Here is a 26,226-nt window from a genome sequence, read left to right on the forward strand (position 1 = left end):
ACAATCTAGTAAACAGACTTGGAAGTCCAGGCCTGCATGGTGTCTCCATACCATCCGCTAGGAAGGCAACGCCGGATCTCATGCATCTGTGGTCAGACCAGACCGACACCACTTCCTTCTATAGCAGGGCTGCTTTGAAACCACGGCAGTATGTGTTCACTCTCTCCCTTCCTCGCCTTTTTTTAGAGGCTAAGAATGCACATAACCATGTGGTATGCTTCTGGAGTTCGGGACACCGGGTCTCCCAAATGAATGGAACTGTTTATCGCTCAAATCAACAATGGAAGAAACGCTCTCCAGTTTACCATCTTTGATCAGACTAGAAGAAGTGTTTGGTATAACCCCCCTTCTCTGGCAACAATTTTCTTGTCATATACAGTGCATTCGGAAAGTATTCAGACCCCTTGACTTTTCACACATTTTGTTACGTTACAGCCTTATTCTAAAATTGATTAAATAAATAAAACAATCCTCAGCAAACCACACACAATACCCCATAATGACGAAGCAAAAACAGTTTTTTTTTTTTTAAATGTATGCAAATGTATTAAAAATAAAAAACAAATACCTGACTTACATAAGTATTCAGACCCTTTGCTATGAGACTCTAAATGGAGCTCAGGTGCATCCTGTTTCCAGTGATCATCCTTGAGATGTTTCTACAACTTCATTGGAGTCCACCTGTGGTAAATTCAATTGATTGGACAATGATTTGGAAAGGCACACCCCTGTCTATAAAAGGTCCCACAGTTGACAGGTGCATGTCAGAGTTAAAAACCAAGCCATGAAGTCAAAGGAATTGTACGTAGAGCTCCGAGACAGGATTGTGTCGAGGCACAGATCTGGGGAAGGGTACCAAAACATTTCTGCAGCATTGAAGGTCCCCAAGAACACAGCGGCCTCCATCATTCTTAAATGGAAGAAGTTTTGAATCACCAAGACTCTTGGTAGAGCTGGCTGCCCGACCAAACTGAGCAATCGGAGGACAAGGGCCTTGGTCAGGGAGGTGACCAAGAAGCCGATGATCACTCTGACAGAGCTCCAGAGTAACTCTGTGGAAATTGAGAGAACCTTCCAGAAGGACAATCCTATCTGCAGCACTCCACCAATCAGGCCTTTATGGTAGAGAGGCCAGATGGAAGCCACGCCTCAGTAAAAGGCACATGACAGCCCGCTTGGAGTTTCCCAAAAAGCACCTAAAGACTCTCAGACCATGAGAAACAAGATTCTCTGGTCTGATGAAACCAAGATTGAACTCTTTGGCCTGAATGCCAAGTGTCCCTCAGACTGGGGTGAACGTTCACCTTCCAACAGGACAACGACCCTAAGCATACAGCCAAGACAACGCAGCAGTGGCTTCGGGACAAGTCTCTGAATGTCCTTGAGTGGCAAAGCCAGAGCCTGGACTTAAACCCGATCGAACACCTCTGGGGAGACCTGAAAACAGATGTGCAGCGACGCACCCCATCCACCCTGACAGAGCTTGAGAGGATCTGCAGAGAAGAATTGAAAAAACTCTCCCCAAATACAGGTGTGCCAAGCTTGTAGCGTCATACCCAAGAAGTCTCGAGGCTGTATTAGCTGCCAAAGGTGCTTGAACAAAGTACTGAGTAAAGGGTCTGAATACTTTTGTAAATGTGGTATTTCATTTATTATTTTTTATTAGCAAACATTTCTAAAATCCTGTTTTTGCTTTGCCATTATGGGGTATTGTGTGTGGACTGATGCTAATTTAAATTTTTTAAATACATTTTAGAATAAGGCTGTACCGTACCAAAATGTGGAAAAAGTCAAGGGGTCTGAATCTTTTCCGAAGGCACTGTAACTCATGACAAGTGTTCATTCTCAATTTATTACATCTTTAGTGTAGGATCACATCCCAGTGATGGACCCGGGCTGAGACATTTGAGAGGTCGCCAGTCTTCTTTGCAAACCAGTTTATCTTCTTCCTGAGTCATTATTGAGAGTACCGCCACCCCATCGCATGCTACCAAATCTGGTTAATCTGGGCTTTTGGCTCCTGGTGGTCCCCTCTCGTGAAAGCTAGTGGCCCCTACCCGTGGCCACAACTTGGGTGGTGTGCGTATGTGTGTGTGAGCAGGGGCGGTGAGCAGATACCAAACCAACTCCTGGTGCCAACAGGATGTAATAACAACAGGCCTGTTTACTCTGCACTCACTTTCATTCAACAGGCCAGGGACCGACACGCATGGAGACCTTTCAATAGTAAATAGCTTCCACTTCCATCTCGTTTGCCATAGTTTTGACAATCTCCATGCCAATTTGTCACATGTGAACCTTGTTATTATTGGGTGTTGCCTTGCTTTGCCTTTCTCCGAGTGTTGTTATGTTGCCCGTTTTGTTTTCTATTCATTATCATTCTTAAATTAATAAAGGGAACTACACTGAACCAAAATAAACGCAACATGCAACAATTTCAAAGATTTTACTTAGTTATAGTTCATATCAGTAAATCAGTCAACTTAAATCAATTCATTAGGCCCTATACTATGAATTTCACATGACTGGGAATACAAATATTTACAGTTGAAGTCAGAAGTTTACATACACCTTTGCCAAATACATTTAAAAACTCAGTTTTTCACAATTCCTGACATTTAATCCTAGTAAAAATTCACTGTCTTAGGTCAGCTAGGATCACCACTTTGTCTTAGGTCAGCTAGGATCACCACAAACCCGGGTGGCGCAGTGGTCTAGGGCACTGCATCGCAGTGCTAGCTGTGCCACCAGACACTCTGGACCGGGAGGTCCGTGGGGCGACGCACAATTGGCCTAGCGTCGTCCGGGTTAGGGAGGGTTTGGCCAGGAGGGATATCCTAGTCTCACTAGCGACTCCTGTGGCGGGCCGGGCGCAGTGCGCGCTAACCCTCCTGTGGCGGGCCGGGCGCAGTGCGCGCTAACCAGGTCGCCAGGTGCACGGTGTTTCCTCCGACACATTGGTGCGGCTGGCTTCCAGGTTGGATGCGCGCTGTGTTAAGAAGCAGTGCGGCTTGGTTGGGTTGTGTTACGGAGGACGCATGGCTTTCGACCTTCGTCTCTCCCGAGCCCGTACGGGAGTTGTAGTGATGAGACAAGATAGTAACTACTAACAATTGGATACCACGAAATTAGGGAGAAAAAAAAGAAGAAAAAAAGTGAAATGTCAGAATAATAGTAGAGAGAATGATTTATTTCTTTCATCACATTCCCAGTGGGTCAGAAGTTTACATACACTCAATTAGTTTATGGTAGCATTGCCTTTAAATTGCTTAACTTGGGTCAAACGTTTCGAGTAGCCTTCCACAAGCTTCCCACAATTCACCCATTCCTCAGAGCTGGTGTAGCTGAGTCAGGTTTGTAGGCGTCCTTGTTCGCACACGCTTTTTCAGTTCTGCCCACAAATGTTCTATAGGATTGAGGTCAGGGCTTTGTGATGGCCATTCCAATACCTTGACTTTGTTGTCCTTAAGCCATTTTGCCACCACTCTGTAAGTATGCTTGGGGTCATTGTCCATTTGGAAGACCCATTTGCGACCAAGCTTTAACTTCCTGACTGATGTCTTGAGATGTTGCTTCAATATATCCACATAATTTTCCTGCCTCATGATGCCATCTATTTTGTGCACCATTCCATACTGCAGCAAAGCACCTCCACAACATGATGCTTACACCCATGTGATTCACGGTTGGGATTGTGTTCATCGGCTTTCAAGCCGCCCCCTTTTTCCTCCAAACATAACGATGGTCATTATGGCCAAACAGCTCTATTTTTGTTTCATCAGACCAGAGGACATTTCTCCAAAAAGTACGATCTTTGTCCCCATGTGCAGTTGCAAACCGTAGTCTGGCTTTTTTTATGGTGGTTTTGGAGCAGTGGCTTCTTCCTTGCTGAGCGGCTTTTCAGGTTATGTCGATATAGGACTCGTTTTACTGTGGATTTAGATACTTTTGTACTTGTTTCATCCAGCATCTTCACAAGGTCCTTTGCTGTTGTTCTGGGATTGATTTGCACTTTTCACACCAGAGTACGTTCATCTCTAGGAGACAGAACGCATCTCCTTCCTGAGCGGTATGACGGCTGCGTGGTCCCATGGTGTTTATACTTGCGTACTATTGTTTGTACAGATGAACGTGGTACCTTCATGCATTTGGAAATTGCTCCCAAGGATGAACCAGACTTGTGGAGGTCTACAATTCTTCTTCTGAAGTCTTGGCTGATTTCCTTGGATTTTCCCATGATGTCAAGCAAAGAGGCACTGAGTTTGAAGGTAGGCCTTAAAATACATCCACAGGTACACCTCCAATTGACTCAAATTATGTCAACTAGCCTATCAGAAGCCATGTCATAATTTTCTTGAATTTTTCAAGCTGTTTAAAGGCACAGTCAACTTAGTGTATGTAAACTTCTGACCCACTGGAATTGTGATACAGTGAATTATAAGTTAAATAATCTGTCTGTAAACAATTGTTGGAAAAATTACTTGTGTCATGCACAAAGTAGATGTCCTAACCAACTTGCCAAAACTAGTTTGTTAACAAGAAATTTGTGGAGTGGTTGAAAAATGAGTTTTAATGACTCCAACCTACAGTTGAAGTCAGGAGTCATTAAAACTCGTTTTTCAACCACTCCACAAATGTCTTGTTAACAAACTATAGTTTTTTTTAAGTAGGGGCGTGGATCAGAAAGCCGGTCAGTATCTGGTGTAACCATAATTTGCCTCGTGCAGTGCGACACATTTCATTCGCATAGACATCTCCTTCACATAGAGTTGATCAGGCTGTTGATTGTGACCTGTGGAATGTTGTCCCACTCCTCTTCAATGGCTGTGCGAAGTTGCTGGATATTGGCGGGAACAGGAACACGCTGTTGTACACGTAGATAGAGCATCCCAAACATGTTCAATGGGTGACATGTCTGGTGAGTATGCAGACCATGGAAGAACTGGGACATTTTCAGCTTCCAGAAATTGTGTACAGATCCTTGCGACATGGGGACGTGCATTATCATGCTGAAACATGAGGTGATGGCAGCGGATGAATGGCATGACAATGGGCCTCAGGATCTTGTCACAGTATCTCTGTGCATTCAAATTGCCATTGATAAAATGCAATTGTGCTCATTGTCTGTAGCTTTTGCTTGCCCATACCTTAACCCCACAGCCACCATGGGGCACTCTCTTCACAACATTGACATCAGCAAACCGCTCGCCCACGCGACATCATACACGCTACGCTGTCTGCCATCTGCCCGGTACAGTTGAAACCGTGATTCATCCGTGAAAAGCGTTTGAGCATTTGCCGACTGAAGTCAGTTACAACGACGAACTGCAGTCAGGTCAAGACCCTGGTGAGGACAACGAGCGCGCAGATGTGCTTCCCGAGACGGTTTCTGACAGTTTGTGCAGAAATTCTTTGGTTGTGCAAACCCACAGTTTCATCAGCTGTCCCTGGTGGCTTCTCTCAGACAATACCGCAGGTGAAAAAGCCGGATGTGGAGATCCTGGGCTGGCGTGAATACACCTGGTCTGCGGTTGTGAGACCAGTTAGACGTACTGCCAAATTCTCTAAAACGATGTTGGAGGCGGCTTATGGTAGAGAAATTAACATTCAATTCTCTGGCAACAGCTATGGTGGACATTCCTGTAGTCAGCATGCCAATTGCACGCCCCCTCAAAACATCTGTGGCATTGTGTTGTGTGACAAAACTGCACATTTTATAGTGACCTTTTATTGTCCCCAGCACAAAGTGCACCTGTGTAATGATCACGCTGTTTAATCATCTTCTTGATATAACACACCTGCCAGGTGGATGGATTATCTTGGAAAAGGAGAAATGCTCACTAACAGGGATGTAAACAAATTTGTGAACAAAATTTGAGAGAAATAAGCTTTTTGCGCGCATGGAATATTTCTGGGATCTTTTATTTCAACTCATGAAACCAACAGTTAACATGTTGCATTTATATTTTGTTTCAGTGTCAATTGCCTTTTATGAACTGGGCGGGTTGTACTGTACTACTTAAAGCCATTCGTCTGTATTTTATGTAAATGTGTTTTATTGTATAATTACACGCCACTCAAATACTTCCTCTGCTCTCTACAGTACAGTAGCATGGGGAGCGTTGGGCATTATTTTTACGGAGAAAAGCATTATTTACCAGATATTGAGTTTAAATAACAGTTTATCGCAAGTTCACATATGATAGCGAGACAATAATTACATTTCAGTAGAACATCGAGTATACTACAGCATAGAAATATGCAAGTCATTCATATACACAAGATTATACAGATATTCCTAATTCCAATGATAATGTTAGAGAGACAACCTATTGTGAGTTACTCCCTGCTTTCTCTAGTACGGAACATTATGGAATAGGAATTGACTTAGAGTAGGGGCTCTGTACAGTATTCCGTGTATTTCAAGGGACACAGTTTCAACGGCCGTTGCTACATGTTACATACCCACTGCAAACCTTACAGTTCTACAGATCCCACTTGATGCATCACTTTACTCAGCAGAAACATGGGAACATGCAACACTTGGAGCTGGAGGGAAACCATGTGCATGGAGGGAGGGGGATGGCTTTACTGACACCTGCAACTGAAAAAGAAGAAGGAAAAAACACGTGTGACAATCGTTCCTCACTGTGATTTAAGTACAGCATCAGAAACCATGGATTACATGTGTGACAGAGACCATTCTGTCTGTCCAACCTCCCGTCAACAACAACCAAGTTTGGATCTATTCATGGTTTGTCAATGCTAAGAGGACGATATCTCCACAAAGTGCTGATGAGAGTGAATGCTTCCTCACCTTGGAGTAAATAACATCTAGTGGACTGGTCAGTAATTACCACATTGAGAGGAACATCAATTTCTATATTTTACATGTTACAATGAGGTAAGGGTGTATGATTACACCTGAGGCTAAGACATAACTTGATGTGTTACAACGAAGCAGATGGTAAAATCTGGTTTCAATGGTTATGGAACCTCAAATATAGAGGTACAGTACAACAACTTTCTAACAGAATACATTTGTCGTAAGGCAACAGAAGCTCACAGTGCATTTCTGCATTGTGTTGTAAGTGAGTTAGTTACAGCAGCCTTTTCATGCGGCAGGTGTGTTTGTCTATGTGCATGGTGGCCTGGTCCGTAGAGGTGGTCAGAACATCCAGGGCCTCGTCTTGCCTCTCCAGCTCAGTCTCAGCCTCCAGAGCAAGATTTTTCAGCTGCATTAGCATCTGAGAGAACAGGGAGAGAAACATATAGGCACACACACACGCTTGATTTAGCTAGTGGTTCGCACTTTTGGATCCATTTCTTCTGTTTCACTTTACAGGGCAAAGTAAATCAAGTGCAGCTCAAGTATTTGACATATGTATTTGACCTAGGTCTGTGGGAGTAATTCTGTTTCTTGATGTGGGGGGAAAAGTGTCTTGTCTAGGCGTTATGTCCTGAGAGGAGAGGGAGTGAGTCAGTCAGTGGAAAAGACGGGGGAGATGAGCAGAGAGGAGGAATAACACTTTCTTCTCAGTCATAACTCTTCTTCCACTGCCTGCCGGGGCCAAGGAGACAGAAAGAAAACAATCTATAATAACTGAATTTACATCGCTAGTTGAAGACACAATCTCCATGTGAAACAATATTCATGTGACTAGTATATGATACTCAAGCACATGGTGGTTTGACCGAGGTACTCCTCTGGTCATCGATAACAAACAAGTCAAATTAAATGTTATTTCAACTTTCCATGTGTTCAGGGAATTCTGCAACTCCATCTCCAAGCTCCAACAACTGTGTATGTAATGGTCAATGGAACATCTAAAATAAACTGCGTTGTGCCAAGCAAAACCTAATAAACATTCACTCCAAACCCCACCATCGTGGTTTCTGAACTAATATTATGTTATCCTACACATGCTCACACACACACCTATTGACATTATGTACGTTTTCAACTGCCAGTAAGTGACACAGAAACAATGTGCACAGGACCTTTAACTCAGTCCTACTGCTCAAGTTCAATATCATCACACCACTGCTTGAAAATGTGGTTTGTTTGGGTGTATTAACTTAGTCAGATATGTTAGTAAAATACACACAAGTTTAAAAAAACAGGCTAATAACCTCAGTAAACTGATGAAAGGTGAGGTGAGGTGACTCGACTCGTAGGAATTTGTTTAGGACATAAAGAACTGTAAATATTTAACTGATTTGAACAATAAACCTATTGATAATCTGTATCAAATATCTTTTGACAAAAGGGTCTATTTGCTATACACTTGGGTAGGAAATAAGGTTGAAAGTGGCTCTCAACGAGGGGCTCTCACTATAGGTTCTAATCATGATATGAATGACTTCAAGAGAAGGGTTGGGTGTGTCAAAAAGTGTACTATTGTATCACTTGAGAAAGTGGCAGGCTTTGTAGTTCAAAAGAACCATTAAGACTTATCAGCACAACATAATAATCCATTGATAGAGAAAGAATACACATCCCTGAATTGTACACAGACTAATTGAGAAAAACGTCACTTACATGATCGATTTGTTTGTAAAATGATTATATATAAAACTATATTGAGATACAATCGTATTGAGACCATTCTGAAGTGTTCAATACTTAACTTGTAATACCTAACTAACTATTCCGTTGTAAACGCAGTTTCCACAAAAGGCTCATTCAATCTTAGCTTCATTCAGCTTTATAGAATTGCTTATGGGACAGTAAGAAACATCCATGTCTGGAGAGACTGTAGCCTATGTTTCAGGAGGATTATGAAAATGACAACATACCTGTAACGGTTCACCAACCAATTACATATGTGGTCTTAGATATACACAAAATGTTGTGTTTTGAAGAGGTTTAATATGGAATACAGCATTCTGAGCAACTTATAATAATGTGTTAAATAAAAAATAATTGACTGCATTTGCGTCACTGTTTATGTCTCGCGACCATAGACCATGTATGGAGCTCACCCTGTTCAACATTATGGCTTTGAATGGAAATACTTTATACACTGTCTGACCAGAAAAGTTGACCAAATAGCTGGCCATGTATCTTTCCCTCTCTCCTCTCTCTCTCTTAAACCCATTGGAGTTTGGTTTGTGGTCTCACCAACTTACATATAAAATATAATTTGACAAATCTAAATCATTACAGTGAATCTCTGTTTGGAATGGAAATAGAGCATTTATTTTCCCATGATTTCCATAGGCAAAGTTATGCTTGTTCTTTAAAACCTGCTATACTTTTACTGAATCTTAACATGGTTATTCAATTATGCATTTCCTCTACATACAAAACAGGTGTCTACAGGACAGGTATTAAGCAGAAAGAGAGAAAATGTAAGGGCAGTATAACTTTAGACTGTTATAGGGTTAGGCTTCCATAGGATCACATGCTTTAGTTTACAGAAGGAGAGATCTCTCACCTGTCGGAGCTCCTGAACCTCAGCCTGAGTAACCTCTGGCTTAAGGACATGTAAATGCACCTGGGAAAGCTCTCCTGCTGGGACCGTACTGGGGACCTCTGTCTCCTGGTACTGCTGCAAGCCTGCTGCCCCGGAAGGGGGACAGAGATACAATGAGAAGGCAACTCAAACAAACAAATTATCATCCTATGAGCGTCACAGTATCCCCATGATAATGTATGGGGGAAAGCTCATAACATAAAAGGCAGAATTGTGTAATAAATCAATAATCTAGAGCAGGGGTCAACATAGTTATAAATAATTTGTATACAGCAAAATTGACTGCAAGAATCCCAAACAGATATAGTATTTGACAAACACAGAATCCTTTAAAACCTTGATTACATTGGAATACGAACAGTTATGTGTGGGAGCACTTGGGAACAGATTTCCGAAATTAAAATACACTTTGAGCTGATATCCTGGGGATTTTACAGTCTTATGTCAAACAACAAAAATGATATATGTTTTTAATCAGAAAACTTGGGGTGCCAAATAAAATCAACCACAGGTCGAATTTGGCCCACGGGCCGCCTATTCGGGAACCCTGATCTAGAGTGTATCATGACATTTGAGCCTCAAGAGAGCCTAAAGTAATTTCAAAGATGTATATTAAACTAATGCTAAAATACAGACCTTTACTGCCACTTGGTGGTCAAATACAAACCAATGTGCAATACAAAATAAACAAAGAAGAACACCTGCCTGTGACTTCAGAGGTGAAATCTACAGTTCTTACCTGCATTCCATATTGAACCTTGATCCTGGTCACCTGGGGTTGTGGCTGGGGTCATCTTAAAGGCAGAGTACTCACTCGTGTACTCCACCTTCTTCTTATACTGCATCTCTAGCACAGACATGGCCTCCGGCATTTTAGCCGACAGGAGTCTGAAGCATATGTCTGGCTTCCCAATGAACCTCTGCCTCACACTGATCTCATAAGGGTTGTGCACCCGGATGTCATCCACCTCGTCCCTCTCAAAGCGGTGGAGGAGCACATAGTTTGTGTCTCGGACTTCTAAAGAGGAGACCATCACCATCAAGCAGCCAGGCTTCAGGTCCGAGTCTCCACCTCTGGAAACGATGGCTGGTATGCTGGTGATCACTCTGTGCTTGCCTGTTGCTCTTCCCTTACAAGTGGCCTCTCTGGCAGCATGCTCAGCATTGGCATCCTGCTGACTCTTCCAGGGTAATTTGCCAAAAGGCCACCAAGGGGGAGACTGCAGTTCAGACAGTAGCCTGCGGAGTGAATGGTGACAGAAGTTAGAGGAATCCATCTAATTCAGTGACGGTTCACACAAATCAAAAAAGGTAAACATCTTCTGGATTATCTCTATCCAATCTCAATTCTTTACTACTATATGTAAATAGAAAGGCATCAAAACGTCAGACAATATCCATGGCAAGCTACAATATTTGAAAACATAAAAACAATAAAACAGTTACATGACAAGGCCCAGAGGTAGAATACAATATCAAAATCCTCCTTACTTGTCTGCCACGCCCAGATCAGAGTCGATCTTGTCCAGGCCCTGCATGACGTTATCAAACTGCTCTCCCTGGTGGTGGAGGACATTCCCTGTGTCCTCTAGCCGACTTTGAGCCCCCGCCACCAGATTAATCAGCCCCCTCCCCTTGGTGGGCTGTGCCTCGGCCCCCTGGACCACAGTAGAGGGGGACAACAACCTCTCCCTCCAGAAATGCTCCAGGACATTGTAGACCACCAACCGGTTGGGCCTCAGTGAGCCGAACCAATGCTTGAGATTCCCCTGCTCCAACACAGTCAGAGTGCTGAAGATGAAGCTGGACGACTCCATCTTGATCTCCATGATCCTGGTGAGGCGGAAGCCAACCAGGTTCTCTTTGCTCTGGTCTGAGGTGAAGCGCAATATGGTGCGGGTCAGGGACAGGGTCCCGGCCTCCCAGCGCTTCTCGCTGTTGATGTAGTAGGAGCCTGGCCAGCTGTGGATGGGGATGTCTCGGTTTGGGCTTGTCATCTTGACTTGGCTTCAGATGCTCACCTAGGTAAAGAGGGGTGAACATAAGTTCAGATGTCATATTAGAAATAACAGAGTATTTGAATCAAGGTCAAGATGTTAATCAAGATTAAAGATTAGACCCTAAACCTTTGGAACTACTAGCTAGGTATTTCAAGTAGCTAGCTAGATGTCATCATGGTAATCAATGAATTTTGGACTAGCTATTTAGACCTACAGTAGGGCACTAACGTTACAGCTAGAAACATACGTTACCGTGCACTAGTTAACGTTACTTTGCTAGGGCCACTGTGTATATGCTAAGATTGCTAGCTTGCAAGAAAAACATGCATAATCATAATACGCCAGGAAGCTATCTAACGTTAGCTAGTTATCCAGCCAGCAGTCATCATCATAAGCTTACCTCTAAATTAAAATAAAATGTATTTTGCATTAAATTACATTCGTGTGCAAACTAAAGAATAGCTGTAACCAAACAAAATAGCTAGCGACCATTCAACGTTCATGTTTTTGTTTACTTTATAGAAACCTGGCACGTGAGCTCCTGCAGGGTTATGACTATTCCAGGAAATCAATGGCAACAATTTTGCAATGTTGGGCAAGGCGCTAATATTATCGATTGTGCAAAAGTTATTTTTATTCGAGTACAGTTGTCCTGTGAATATATATATTTCAATCTGTCAGTTTAATAATTCGTAAAATTAAATAAAAACACCTGTTTGAAGGCGACTGATTTGTTAAGGAAGTGGAACAACGGCAGGTTCTCAGTACAGACATGTTTACAGTCCGTCTAGAAACAATGATCCTGCTACCTTAAATGTGTAGATTAACATGATTGTCTAATTTCGTTGCTTATATGTACAACATAAATTGTATTTTTAAGACAACGTTGAATTAGCAGACAATGTTCAAGATGTACGGAAACAATAAGGTGCAATTTATTTTAACAAATGTAGCTTTGTAATTAATATTGGGCTTGTGCATCGATACATGTGTTCCCCTGCAATGCAAACTGAATATCATAGCCATAGCATGTCAAATAGAAAGCTATTTTTAGGTTCGAATAAACGAACCAGACCCTCCAAATTTTCGACATATCTTTGTAATGCAAATCCAAAAATTGTGGCAGAGGGATTGACGTGACATATGACATTATATAGTTATATCGTAGGTACGTCGCCAGTTTTAATTGCTTGCTAACTAGTTAGCTATATCCAGGATTTGTTTACATTATTGAATATCATGGAAAAGGAGTCTTACTATAACTGCTGCAGCCTTGTCAAAATACCAAGGCAATCCTATGAACAATTCTGGTCATCGCACTTTGTGGATTACATAGAGAAGGAGTTGAGCTATTCCAAATTCTTTAAAAAGTACTTACTTTCCAACCACCCATGCATGTTCTCGAGGAAATTCATTAGACTGGACATGCAGAAAACAGTGGGTCACTGAAGAGGGGAAACCAACCTTCCAGAAACTGCTGCAGCAATTTGGTAAATAAATGTTGTTACAGATCTATTACAATGCCCGGTAACTTTGTATTCATAATGTTGGTGTGAAATGAACGAGTTTGATTAACCTATGCAAGGGCTGTTCTGATCTGTGATTTGACAGCCATATGTCATCGTCTGTGGAATTATCTGATATAATTTGTGCTGCAGTTATGATGAACAAATAACCCATTTATAAGTTGTTTTGGTACAGAAACCTTTGTTTGCAATTACAGAGATCATACGTTTCCTGTAGTTCTTGACCAGGTTTGCACACACTGCAGCAGGGATTTTGGCCCACTCCTCCATACAGACCTTCTCCAGATCCTTCAGGTTTCGGGGCTGTCGCTGGGCAATACGGACTTTCAGCTCCCTCCAAAGATTTTCTATTGGGTTCAGGTCTGGAGACTGGCTAGGCCACTCCAGGACCTTGAGATGCTTCTTACGGAGCCACTTCTTAGTTGCCCTGGCTGTGTGTTTCGGGTCATTGTCATGCTGGAAGACCCAGCCACGACCCATCTTCAATGCCCCATCCATCCTCCCCTCAATATGGTGCAGTCGTCCTGTCCCCTTTGCAGAAAAGCATCCCGAAAGAATGATGTTTCCACCTCCATGCTTCACGGTTGGGATGGTGTTCTTGGGGTTGTACTCATCCTTCTTCTTCTTCCAAACACGGCGAGTGGAGTTTAGACCAAAAAGCTCTATTTTTGTCTCATCAGACCACATGACCTTCTCCCATTCCTCCTCTGGATCATCCAGATGGTCATTGGCAAACTTCAGACGAGCCTGGACATGCGCTGGCTTGAGCAGGGGGACCTTGCGTATCAAATACTTGTTCTCCCCACTGTATATACTGTACTCTATGCCATCTACTGCATCTTGCCTATGCCGTTTGGCTATCGCTCATCCATATATTTATATGTACATATTCTTATACATTCCTTTACACTTGTGTGTATAAGGTAGTTGTTGTGAAATTGTTAGATTACTTGTTAGATATTACTGCATGGTCGGAACTAGAAGCACAAGCATTTCGCTACACTCGCATTAACATCTGCTAACCATGTGTATGTGACCAATAAAATTTGATTTGATGTTAAATTTGATTAGATTTAGACATTGCTCAACTGTTCCTTCCTTTCTGCCACAGGGGTTTTCCTGAACACGTTTACACCACCCCAGTCTTCTTTTCTTCTGACTGGCTCAATGAGTATTGGGATACCTTGGAGGTGGACGACTACCGCTTCGTCTACATGGGACCCAAAGACTCATGGTATAACAAAACATATTTCATTATAGACCCTAATATGGATATCCTCTTATCTCACTCTCCCTTAACATCATATGCTTGTTTCTCTCATCACTATAGGACGCCATTCTACACTGATGCGTTTCGCTCCTACAGCTGGTCAGTGAATATCTGTGGCAGGAAAAAATGGCTTCTATATTCCCCGGGCCAAGAAGAGTTTCTACGAGACAGCCATGGCAACCTTGCTTATGACGTCACTGCCCCCGAGCTTCAAGACAAGGGGCAGTTCCCACACTCTGATGAGGCCTGCCAACCACTAGAGATCATTCAGGAAGCCGAGATCATTCTTGTGCTCAGTGGTTGGCACCATCAGGTTTATAATTTGGTAAGTGCTGCTGTTTGGATGTGGTGCAAGAGCTTATTTGTAAATCATTCCCAGTTAAGCACATATAAGCTCATCTGGCTAATTTTGAACTGTAATAACCCCATTTTTGTTTCATAATCCTGCAGGAAGACACCATCTCTATCAACCATAACTGGTTGAATGGCTGCAATGTGTACATTATGTGGCAGTTTCTTCAGAACGAGCTGTCTGCTGTCCAGAGGGAGATAGTGGAGTAACACTTGGAGATACTGTATGTCAAAAGCAGATTTATTTTTAAAAAGCTGTGTGGTCTGTAGTAACTGTTTTTGTTTTCCAGGTCATCATGAAGTCTTTCTCTGGGATTGACTACAGGGAGTTTGCCTCTTTCCTAAAGATCGTCGCTGACAACCGCATGTCTTTCTTGAGCTCTTGCTCTGGAAACGCCTCCTCAAATTACCCCCTGCATCTTTCAGATACCCTGACCGCGCTGCCTGTGACCTGCAGAGGGTGGCTCACATTCTAGAATGCATGCTCTGCAAAGACTAAGAAACTGGACCATTCAACTCTGAGCTCACACAGCACCCACCCGTAGCTCGCGCTCCAGCAGGTATATCTCACTGGTCACCCCCAAAGCCAATTCTTCCTTTGGCCGCCTTTCCTTCCAGTTCTCTGCTGCCAATGATTGGAACGAACTGCAAAAATCACTGAAGCTGGAGACCCATATCTCCCTCACTAGCTTTAAGCACCAGCTGTCAGAGCAGCTCACAGCTCCCCATACTGTATTTATTTATTTTTCTCCTTTGCACCCCAGTATCTCTACTTGCACATCTACCATTCCAGTGTTTAATTGCTATATTGTAATTACTTCGCCACCATGGCCTATTTATTGCCTTACCTCCCTTTTCCTACCTCATTTGCACACACTGTATATAGACTTTTTCTACTGTATTATTGACTATTTTTGTTTATTCCATGTGTAACTCTGTGTTGTTGTATGTGTCAAACTGCTTTGCTTTATCTTGGCCAGGTCGCAGTTGTAAATGAGAACTTGTTCTCAACTAGCCTACCTGGTTAAATAAAGGTGAAATAAAAATAATAATTTAAAAAAATGAAATTTTACTGCAGCAGATTAAAGAAACCATACACTCCACTAGAGGCCAGCACTCCCTTTACCAGGAGTAGGCCACTGTATCCCTTTCTGAGCATCTTTATCAATACATTTGGTTGATACGGCTTTGGTTTCAGAGATAGGTAGCCCAAATAACTTGCCTGATGTCTTGAAATACATATGTTTATGAATGTTTTGTGTGAATGAGATGTTGAGAAAATGAGAAACATCCATACTTTGTGTCCTTGTATGTTTATTACACCAGAGATGCATAGTAATATTTCTGACAATAGCTAGTAAATGGTGGTGCACAACTGGCAAACAGCATAGTTAAGGAAGATAGGAAAATTATAATTTCAGAAAGTCTATCTAAAGCAATTTCAATACTGCAAACAAAGTAAAACTATTGTCAGATATGGCTGCTAGTGGTACCAGTTAAATACTGTATTAGATTAATTTGGAATGAGAAGATGTAACTATGGACCCTATCCATGTAGAAATTATATGGCTCTTTTGAACATATTGTTTGTTTCATATTCATATTGTTTCATATTGTTGGGGTCAATAAATACCTCTATCCTCATTTTGCTTTAGTGTCTTTGGGCCACCAGTCTGGCACGGAGGCCTCTAGAGTCACTGTGGTGTCCTCTGACGCCTTGAGTGTCAGTGGCTCTTTAGCGTGAGCCAGGCGGATCAGGCTCAGGCCCAGCTCTCCAACCCCGGCCCTGTGCTTCCCGGCTGGCTTGCCAGACTGGGTCTGTAGCGATACTCCTTCCTCCAGGCCTTCGGCTGGTGCTGACATGCGTACAGGCATCAGACGCTTCCGCACCACCCCGGTGTGATGAGTCCTGGCGGTCAACTCCTGGCCAATGTAACAGCCTTTACTGAAGCTGATGCCCTGCATGTAGACCAGGTTGGACTCCAGAGGAAGAGCCACCCCGGGAGGAAGGTCCTTCACCCCCTCAGGAAGTCCTAAGAGAAACAGGTAGATAGAAACATAGGGCGATTACAGGAATAATTTCAATACAACAGCCCTGCTAGCCATATTTTTTATTTTACCTTTATTTAACTAGGCAAGTCAGTTAAGAACAAATTCGTATTTTCAATGACGGCCTAGGAACCGTGGGTTAACTGCCTTGTCCAGCGGCAGAACGACAGATGTTTTCCTTGTCAGCTCTGGGACTTGATCTTGCAACCTTTCGGTTACTAGTCCAACGTTCTAACCACTAAGCTACCTGCCACCCCATACCGTATGCTGCAACCAACTGTTCTATTGTATATGGCATAACAACAACCCAGTAGTTGAAAATATACAACCATAGAGTTGGCTACACCACATGGTATTAGATGAGGCAAGCAAACCATTTCCACCACTTAAACCTCTAGTTGGCTGATCCTACCTATTGCATAGCGGTGCCTGTGGTACTCTTCTGAGTCGCCTTGCTGACACCATGGAATCATTTCAAGAGGATCGACTTTGTTGTCCACCACCAACCTCCAGCCCATGGCTTCAGTTCTCGGATCTTCCTCCCACATCAGAGCTTTTTCTGGGGCAGTGAGATCTGGCTTAGGCCTCTCGTGGCCTGGGGCTGTTCCCTGAGGCAACACAGCCCATAGAGAAAGCTCTGGACAGGTGCTGATCTTCACCTGCCGGCGGATTTTGTACACCTTCAAATGTTTCAAAATTACATCCTTTATGGTGGTGTCACACTCGACCAGAACACCACAACCCGCTTCTGCTACTTTCAACCTAAATAACAATAAAAGAAAGAACATGTCAGCCATCATGTGGGAGTGCTTCAAATGTATATCATGCCTGGGTTTCTAGTAACTAATTGAAACGGTCTTAACTGCTGCACAGTAACTTCCATGTGAAACTTAGTAGTTAGATAAGCAAGCCGCGCCCACAATTGAGGTTATGGCTAGCCTGACTGTAAACAAGATGTAGCTTTTACAATAAGGCATTACCTGTATATGATAATGTCATACAGTGTCCTTCCTTGAACGTTCAGCATGTGCGCATACAAAACGTTCTGTTCCTCTTTTGCAAAGAGCTCCATGTCATTGGTTACAATACCTTGAAGAAACGATCTTGTATCTTGCCCTTGAACTTTCAGTAAGGTCCTGTGTGGAAGATGATAGCAAACATACTGTCCCAATTCATTCTTACGTGCTTCCTGACTGTAATTATTGATGTTGGTCAACCCTGCTTGGCACCAAGCACCTGTCCACTGGTACCGGGGTTCGGAACATTTTCTAGCATTGAAATTGCGTGAGTAGAGTCGAAGTAAAGAGTTTGGACCAACCGCGGCCCTAGCGAAACAAACCAATCCCATACGGTGCATTGTTTGGTACGTGTGCGAAAAACAGCAACTGGACATTTAAATAAAATGCGTTAAATAAGTCCGAGACGTGACGTTTCAGCTGAAATCTTGATAACAAACTCCATTTTGAATCCCACAATGCACTGCGTGCGTTTACGTCACGACGATGGGTGCGTTCCAGAAGATTCGTGTGTTCAGAGCACTGTTAACCGTAAACTCACCCCATTCCGTACAAATGTGCGCAACCGCAACATTCAAACGAGGCTCCAAAGAAAACAAATGGGACTGTAGCGACTGTGATGACTTCAAAATCGGGGGTGTGAACTACGTTGCTATTCAAGCGTTGATCAACATGGTAATGGCTCTATAGTATTGGAGAAAAGTTGAAAAAACGGACCCTCCGTTACATCGTGACGTGTCGTAACGTACAGCAAGCATAAAGCAAATATTTCTGTCTTACAATCTCTCTCCACCAGGTGTAGCACTTCTCTCATCCTTTGAAAACAAGAAATGGACAGTGACGGGGTAAGGGGGATGGATACCTAGTCATTTTTTGCGTCATCATTGCGATCATCATTCTCAAAGCCGCTGTTTAATTCTAAGATCACTTTAGCACCGCCCTAAAAACCCGATTCAAATTCGACACAAACCTTCAAATAGGTATGTAATGACACATTATATAAACTTTATAGTGTTTTATTTACATTTTAGAGGCGATAAGGTGATAAGTTGGACAGATCGAGTGAAAAAAAGCAATTTTCCCACACAACATCTCTCCTTCTCACTATCACGCATTAGTTTCGCTTCCCCACCGGCCATTTTTAAAAAGACCTGACGGGGCTCATTGCCTTCTTGAATCATGCAGAAACGGGCAGCGTGGGGTCATGTAATTGATCATGTTGGAAAGGGGAGAAATTGTGCTTTACAATGGTATTGACATTACAGTTGATCTGGAAGTATTACGTTTTTGGGGCGCTAAAATAAGGTCAATTGTATGGACCAAGGCGATGTACAAAAGTGAGTGAGTTTACGTTAATAAGACTGCTTCCAAGATGTCCGCCCGCCTGTTGTTTTCAAGGTAATCCATTCACGTTTGCGTACGCTGATTCATGGACCGTCTACTACACAGTGTACAAAGCATTAGGAAGACCTGTTTTTTCCATGGCCACTGTTTTTCCACTAACCAGGTGAATCCAGATGAATGCAATGATCCCTTATTGATGTCATTTACTTCCACTTCAATCAATTTAGATGATGGGGAGGAGATAGGCTGAAGAAGGATTTTTAAGCCTTCATACAACTGAAATATTGATTCAGTGCTGCCAACTCTCACTCATTTGACCCTCTTCACACACCACACCTCTTATTTCTCAGGCATTGAAAAAAGTACTGCCTCTATTTTCTTATTCATTTTCCTGCCACCGCACTGTGAAAAGCAACAGATTGAAGCTTGTGATATGGTTTAGTAGGTGCGCGTTTAAGTAATAAGGCACGAGGGGGTGTGGTATATGGCCAATATACCACGGCTAAGGGCTGTTCTTATGCACGACACATCGCGGAGTGCCTGGACACAGCCCTCAGCCGTGGTATATTGCCATATACCACAAACCCCCAAGGTGCCTTTTTGCTATTATAAACTGGTTACCAATGTAATCAGAGCAGTAAAAATACATGTTTTGTCATACCCATGGTATATAGTCTGATATACCATGGCTGTCAGCCAATCAGCATTCAGGGCTCAAACCACCCAGTTTATAAATGTAATGAAAGACCCCTCATGATTAGAGTCAAGCAGACAGCCACTGGCAGACTGGACAGGCATGTTTGTTATCTTCTGAACTAAGTTGATGAACTCAACTGTCAAAAGAGTAGTAAGGCAACTTGTAGCTCTGTTTTGTACACATAATTGTCAATAAATTAATTAGTCACAGTATGCTTCCTTTTGACAGCATATGACAATATAGCCCAGTGCCTAGAGTAAGATGATGGAAATGTTTTACAAATCAGTCTCAACCACCTGAAGATTGATATTCATTAGACTTATCATGAATGTGGAGTAATTTGTAGAAACACCCAGTATTTGTAAACATAGATCAGTGGTAGCCAACCCTCTTGGAGAGCTACCTCGAGGCAGGATTTTCTATGGTCCTATTTTAAAGGGATAGCATAGTTCACCCAAATTAATTACAGATTTAGAGGTGTGTTTCTTATGGAAAAGGAGAGACCGCAATCCATCATATGGTTAGCCACTGCCAGGTCCGGCGGCAACGAGAGATGAGACATTGAGCGGATGGAACCTCACCTTCAATCTCCTGATCTGGAAACAGAGAAGGCTGATATCCGTAACAAAACCTGGAATGGTGACAGGCCGGTGGAGGAACACTGGAGAGTGTTGTGTGCGTACTCCACCCAGGGAAGATGCTGACTCCAAGTGGCGGGGTTGGCAGACACACGGCACCGTAAGGCGGTCTCCAGATCCTGGTTCTCCCGCTCCGTTTGACCGTTGGACTGAGGGTGATAGCCCGAGGGCAAACTGGCTGATGACCCCAGAAGAGTACAGAACGCCCTACAGAATCTGGAGGCAAACTGGGGGCCCCTGTCGGAGACGATGTCCAGAGGAAGTCTGTGAAAGCGGAAAACATGCTGAATAAGTAGCTGATCAGTCTCATGGGCAGATGGAAGCTTAGGCAGCGGAATTAAACGTGCCGCCTTGGAAAAGCAGTCCACAATGACCAGGATGACAGTGTGGCCCTCTGAGGATGGAAAACCCGTGATGAAGGGTCGAAGAGGTGTTGTCAGCGGATGAAGAAGCCCCAGAGGCTGCTGACGAGGAGTCTTGTTCCGGATGCATGTCGGACAGGCTGGCTGCCTGTCCACAAAGGACAAAGGACAGCCACAAAGGTCCGAGTTTCCGCCTCCTCAGAGGTCCACCAAAACCTCCTCCTCATTAACTCTAGCGTTCGCTGCCCTCCCAGATGAGAGGTGAGACTCGATGAGTTAGCCCACTGAAGTACCTTGGACTGTGCCTCAAGAGGAACTAAAAGTTTGTTAGATGGACAGCCGTCAGGAACTGCCTCCCTACCTTGTGCCTCCCTCACTACAGTCTCTATACCCCAGGACACTGGCGCTAGGATGAGCGACCTGGGGATGATGGATCCAAGCGGCCAATCCTCACTGGAGCTGGAGAACTGGCGAGAAAGGGCATCCAGCTTCACGTTCTTAGACCCCGGACATTAAGATAACGTGAATCTGAACCGAGTGAAGAAAAGAGCCCAACGAGCCTGTCGGGGACTGAGGCATTTAGCCTCCTGGATGTAGGCCAGGTTCTTGTGGTCAGTCCAAACCGTAAATGGATGTTCCAAACCCTCCAACCAGTGCCGCCACTCCTCCAAAGCCATTTTGACTGTAAACAGCTCCTGATTGCTGACATAATAGTTCCTCTCTGCTGGAGTGAGACGCCTGGAGAAGAAGGCACAGGAATGAAGCTTTTGATCTTTAGCCGAGCACTGAGACAGAACCGCAACCACGCCAACGGCAGAGGCATCCACCTCTACCACAAAAGGAAGAGAAGGATCTGCATGAACTAGAATGGGTGCAGAAGAAAACCAACGTTTCAGGTTCTGGAACGCCTTCTCAGCCACAGGGGTCCAGCTTACATGCCCAGCATTGCCCTTGGTGAGCGCTGTCAATGACGCAGCCACCGAAGTAAAGTCTCTCACAAATCTCCGGTAGAAATTAGCAAACCCCAAAAACGCTGGACTTTCTTGATTGTGCTGGGTTGCGGCCAGTTGACCACCACTTCTACCTTTTGGGAGTCAATCCGTACACAGCCCTGAGACACGATGTACCCAAGGAAGGAGATCTGAGGAATGTGAAACTCACCCTTTTCGGCCTTCACAAACAATTGGTGAGAGAGGAGTCTTTGAAGAACTTGGCGAACATGTTGGATGTGTTCAACCATGGACCTGGAGAAGATGAGGATGTCATCAAGGTACACAAACACGAACTGGTGAAGGAAGTCACGCAGCACATCATTAACCAGGGCCTGGAAAACGGCTGGAGCGTTTGTAAGTCCAAAGGGCATGACACGGTACTCATAATGTCCATTTGGGTTGTTGAACGCTATCTTCCACTCGTCTCCCTGTCTGATGTGCACCAGATTGTATGCGTTCCCGTAAATCCAATTTTGAGAAAATCGTAGTTCCCTGGAGTCTCTCAAAGGCTGACAACATAAGAGGAAGACGGTAATGGTTCTTGATGGTAATGTTATTTAAACCCCGGTAATCGATACAGGGACGTAATCCCCCATGCCTCTTTCCAAAAAAGAAAAAACCCGCTAAATAAATCCAGCCGCCAGCGCCTCGTTAATTTACAGTTGAAGTCAGAAGTTTACAAACACCTTAGCCAAATACATTTAAACTCAGTTGTTCTAAATTCTAGACATTTAATCAGAGTAAAAATTCCCTGTTTTAGGTCAGTTAGGATCACCACTTTATTTTAAGAATGTGAAATGTCCGAATAATAGTAGAGAGAATGATTTATTTCAGCTTCAATTGCTTTCATCACATTCCCAGTGGGTCAGAAGTTTAAATACGCTCAATTACTATTTGTTAGCATTGCCTTTAAATTGTTTAACTTGGGTCTAACGTTTCGGGTAGCCCTCCACAAGCTTCCCACAATAAGTTAGGTGAATTATGGCCCATTCATCCTGACAGAGCTGGTGTAACTGAGTCAGGTTTGTAAGGCCTCCTTGCTCGCACACGCTTTTTCAGTTCTGCCCATAAATGTTCTATAGGGTTGAGGTCAGGGCTTTGTGATGGCCACTACAATACCTTGTCTTTGTTGTCCTTAAGCCATTTTGCCACAACTTTGGAAGTATGCCTGGGGTCATTGTCTATGTGGAAGACCCATTTGCGACCAAGCTTTAACTTCCTGACTGATGTCTTGAGATGTTGCTTCAATATATACACAGAATTTTCCTCCCTCATGATGCCATCTATTTTGTGAAGTGCACCAGTCTCTTCTGCAGCAAAGCACCCCCACAACAAGATGCTGCCACCCCTGTGCTTCACGGCTAGGATGGTGTTCTTTGGCTTGCAAGCCTCCCCCTTTTTCCTCCAAACATAATGATGGTCATTATGGCCAAACAATTCTATGTTTGTTTCATCAGACCAGAGGACATTTCTAAAAAGTACGATCTTTGTTTCCATGTGCAGTTGCAAACTGTAGTCTGGCTTTTTTATGGTGGTTTTGGAGCAGTGGCTTCTTCCTTGCTGAGCGGCTTTTCAGGTTAAGTCAATATAGGACTCGTTTTACTGTGGATATAGATACTTTTGTACCTGTTTCTTCCAGCATCTTCACAATGTCCTTTGCTGTTGTTCTGGGATTGATTTGCACATTTCGCACCAAAGTACGTTCATCTCTAGGAGACAGAACGCGTCTCTTTCCTGAGCGGTATGACGGCTGCGTGGTCCCATGGTGTTTATACTTGCGTACTAGTGTTTGTACAGATAAATGTGGTACCTTCAGGCGTTTGGAAATTGCTCCCAAGGATGAACCAGACGTGTGGAGGTCTACAATTGTTTTCGGAGGTCTTGGCTGATTTCTTTTGATTTTCCCATGATGTCAAGCAAAGAGGCACTGAGTTTGAAGGTAGGCTTTGAAATACATCCACAGGTACACCTCCAATTGACTCAAATGATGTCAATTAGCCTATTAGAAGCTTCTAAAGCCATGACATAATTTTCTGGAATTTTCCAAGCTGTTTAAAGGCACAGTCAACTTAGTGTATGTAAACTTCTCACCCACTGGAATTGTGATACAGTGAATTTTAAGTGAAATAATTTGTCTGTAAACAATTGTTGGAAAAATTACTTGTGTCATGCACAAAGTAGATGTCCTAACCAACTTGCAAAAACTATAGATTGTTAACAAGAAATTTGTGGAGTGGTTGAAAAACAAGTTTTAATGACTCCAACCTAAGTGTATGTAAACTTTCGACTTCAACTGTAGCTGTTCATGGCTGCAGTCTCTGGACCTGAGAGAGAATACAGCCCTCCTCTCTAAGAGGAGGTGCCGGGCAGGATGTCGATGGAACAATCGTAGGATCTGTAAGGAGGCAGTTCACTGGCCCTTCGTTTGCTAAAGACCTGACCCAGATCCCAGTACTCCCAAGGTACGTGGGAAAGATCAGGCTTGTCATCTCCAGCCGGGGGAACAGGAGAATCGGAAGCCTCCAGACAAGCAGGGCCGGAAAGGTGTGGAGAGAGTTGCTGGTGGGTGGACTGGCAAGGATTTCATCCCAGAACTCTTCCCGAGGGCCATTCAATTTGAGGATTACGGATAGAAAGCCACGGATGTCCAAGAGCCAGGGGAAGCTCAGGAGACCAAATGTAACTGGATAAACGCCACATGATAATCCAGAACTCGTAGCTGAATAGGCATGGTGAGTTGCTTCACCTTCCCAGACCTTAGGGGTTGACCATCCAGCACACAGTGGCCGACAACGGTATGTCCAGCTTAGTGAGAGGCAGCCCCTGTTGGCGAGCTAATGTATCCAGAAAACGATCCAGAAAACAGCCAGTAGCCCCAGATTCTATGAAAGCAGGAATGTTCAACTGCCCATTGTCCCACTGCAGGTTGGCCAGAAGCAAGGTGCATACCGTGTCGGCAGCTGGGGACTGTATCTGACTCACCAGTATTCTCCCGTCTACTGACGAGTCATCCTGTTTCCGATCAGCTCGGGACAGGAGGCACGGAAATGTCCAGACTGTCCATAGTAAAGACAACGTTGCTTGTTAATCCTGCACCTTCTCTCCAGAGCGGAAAGTCTTGTGCGTACCAATTGCATCGGCTCCTCTGAAGGAGAATTCTGACGGGGTACAGGACAAGCAGACACAGCATAAGGCAGTGGAACAAACAAAGAACCGACTCCCTCCGCTGAACCCGAAACACTGGAAACAACTCAGAACCCCTCCGTCCTTTCACGACAACCTTCCCGAAGCCGGTTGTCAATCCGGATGGCCAGAACAATAAGCTCATCCAGAGTGTCAGGGGAAGCCAGTTCATCCTTGAGAACCTCACTGAGTCCGTTCTGATTGCTGCTCCCATATGGCCGTGGCCCAGGCCAGAGACCGTCCTGAGTGCAAGGAGATAATGTATGCCACTCTGGAACCCTCGGTGGGAAACGTTGATGCCTGCAGTTCGAAGTGGTAACCTAAGGAAACAACAATCAAATAACACATAAACTGTGACACGCAGTCGTGGGTGAACAGGGAGTACAGCAGAGGACTGAGGAAACACCCTGTGTTAAGAGTCAGTGTGGATGAGGTATTGTTGCCAATCCTCACAGCCTGTGGTCTGCCCGTCAGGAAGTCCAGGATCCAGTTGCAGAGGGTGGTGTGCAGACCAAGGGCTCTGAGCTTAGTGTCGATTTTGGAGGGAATAATAGTGTTGAATGCTGAACTGTAGCCAGTTAACAACATTCTCACATAGGTGTTCCTCTTGTCCAGATGTGTTACGGTCGTGTGAATAGCAATGGAAATGGCATCTTCCATGGATCTGTTGGAGCTTTAGGCAAATTGGAATGGGCCCAGTGTGCCTGGCATGCTGGCCTTGATGTGAGCTAAAACCAGCGCTTCATGATGATTGAGGTGAGTGCGACGTGACGATAGTCATTTGGGCATGTCACCTTGTTTTTCTTGGGTACTGGAACGATGGTGGTTTCCTTAAAGCAGGTGGGGGTGGGGGCTACAGCCTGGGAGAGGGACAGGTTGAAGATGTCTGAGAAGATGCCCGCCAGCTGGTCAACACACTCTGAGCACGTGCCAGGGATGTAATCTGGGCCAGAGGCTTTGGGAGTATTCACTCTTGAGATTCCTCATGTCAGCCTCAGAGAGCAAAAGCACCTGGTCATCCGGAGCAGCGACCGTGTTCCAGGATGGCTCAGTATTATATGCCTTGACGCAAGCATAGAATGTGTTACGCTCGTGTGGGAGGGATGCTTCGGCGGGCACCGCACAGCTGGATTTTCCTTTGTAGTCTGTGATAGTCTGTAGTCCTTATCACATGCATGTCTGAGTTGTCAAACATCAATTCAAGTTTGAGTCTGTATTGTCTTTTTGTGTCCCTAATGGATTTGCGGACCTCGTACCTGCTTTCCTTGTACACATCACGAGTCATTGGGGTTCATTCATGTGACTCGAGTCCACAACTC

General features: G+C 44.0%; 3 protein-coding genes and 1 long non-coding RNA gene across 10 annotated transcripts in view; 1 reads left to right on the forward strand and 3 right to left on the reverse strand.

Annotated features, from left to right (window-relative positions):
- Positions 1–1,746: 1,746 nt before the first annotated feature.
- The window catches only part of LOC139023495 (uncharacterized), a 182,412-nt gene continuing 157,932 nt past the window's right edge, over positions 1,747–26,226 (reverse strand). The window contains exon 2 of the long non-coding RNA XR_011474631.1: positions 1,747–4,209. This is a non-coding gene — a long non-coding RNA (uncharacterized lncRNA). The remainder of the gene's footprint in view (positions 4,210–26,226) is intronic.
- Positions 5,904–12,208, reverse strand: snap47 (synaptosome associated protein 47). 7 transcript variants are annotated; one of them, XM_023977948.2, is made up of 6 exons: positions 12,192–12,208; positions 10,971–11,500; positions 10,219–10,718; positions 9,441–9,565; positions 7,105–7,247; positions 5,904–6,604 (listed from the first exon to the last, which is right to left on the reverse strand). In XM_023977948.2, the coding sequence occupies exons 2-6, from the start codon at positions 11,474–11,476 to the stop codon at positions 6,589–6,591; spliced, it is 1,290 nt and encodes a 429-aa protein (XP_023833716.1). In that variant the 5' UTR covers positions 11,477–11,500; positions 12,192–12,208; the 3' UTR covers positions 5,904–6,588. The 7 variants fall into 7 exon arrangements, with proteins under 7 accessions (XP_023833716.1, XP_023833715.1, XP_023833714.1 ...); XM_023977947.2 differs by lacking the exon at positions 12,192–12,208 and adding an exon at positions 11,995–12,122; XM_023977946.2 differs by lacking the exon at positions 12,192–12,208 and adding an exon at positions 11,880–12,010.
- On the forward strand, positions 12,837–16,270 carry LOC111956404 (2-oxoglutarate and iron-dependent oxygenase JMJD4-like; the record flags this gene model as incomplete). Its single annotated transcript, XM_070436784.1, has 5 exons — positions 12,837–12,969; positions 14,077–14,239; positions 14,336–14,600; positions 14,726–14,827; positions 14,917–16,270. Coding segments are annotated over 5 exons (849 nt in total), but the record flags the coding sequence as incomplete, so codon positions are not given.
- iba57 (iron-sulfur cluster assembly factor IBA57) lies at positions 15,924–18,163 on the reverse strand. Its single transcript, XM_023977996.1, has 3 exons — positions 17,656–18,163; positions 17,088–17,437; positions 15,924–16,659 (listed from the first exon to the last, which is right to left on the reverse strand). Exons 1-3 carry the CDS (start codon positions 18,066–18,068, stop codon positions 16,268–16,270), a joined length of 1,155 nt encoding a protein of 384 aa, XP_023833764.1. The 5' UTR covers positions 18,069–18,163; the 3' UTR covers positions 15,924–16,267.

This window comes from Salvelinus sp. IW2-2015, linkage group LG32, assembly GCF_002910315.2.
Source record: "Salvelinus sp. IW2-2015 linkage group LG32, ASM291031v2, whole genome shotgun sequence".
Classification (NCBI taxonomy): Eukaryota; Metazoa; Chordata; class Actinopteri; order Salmoniformes; family Salmonidae; genus Salvelinus; species Salvelinus sp. IW2-2015.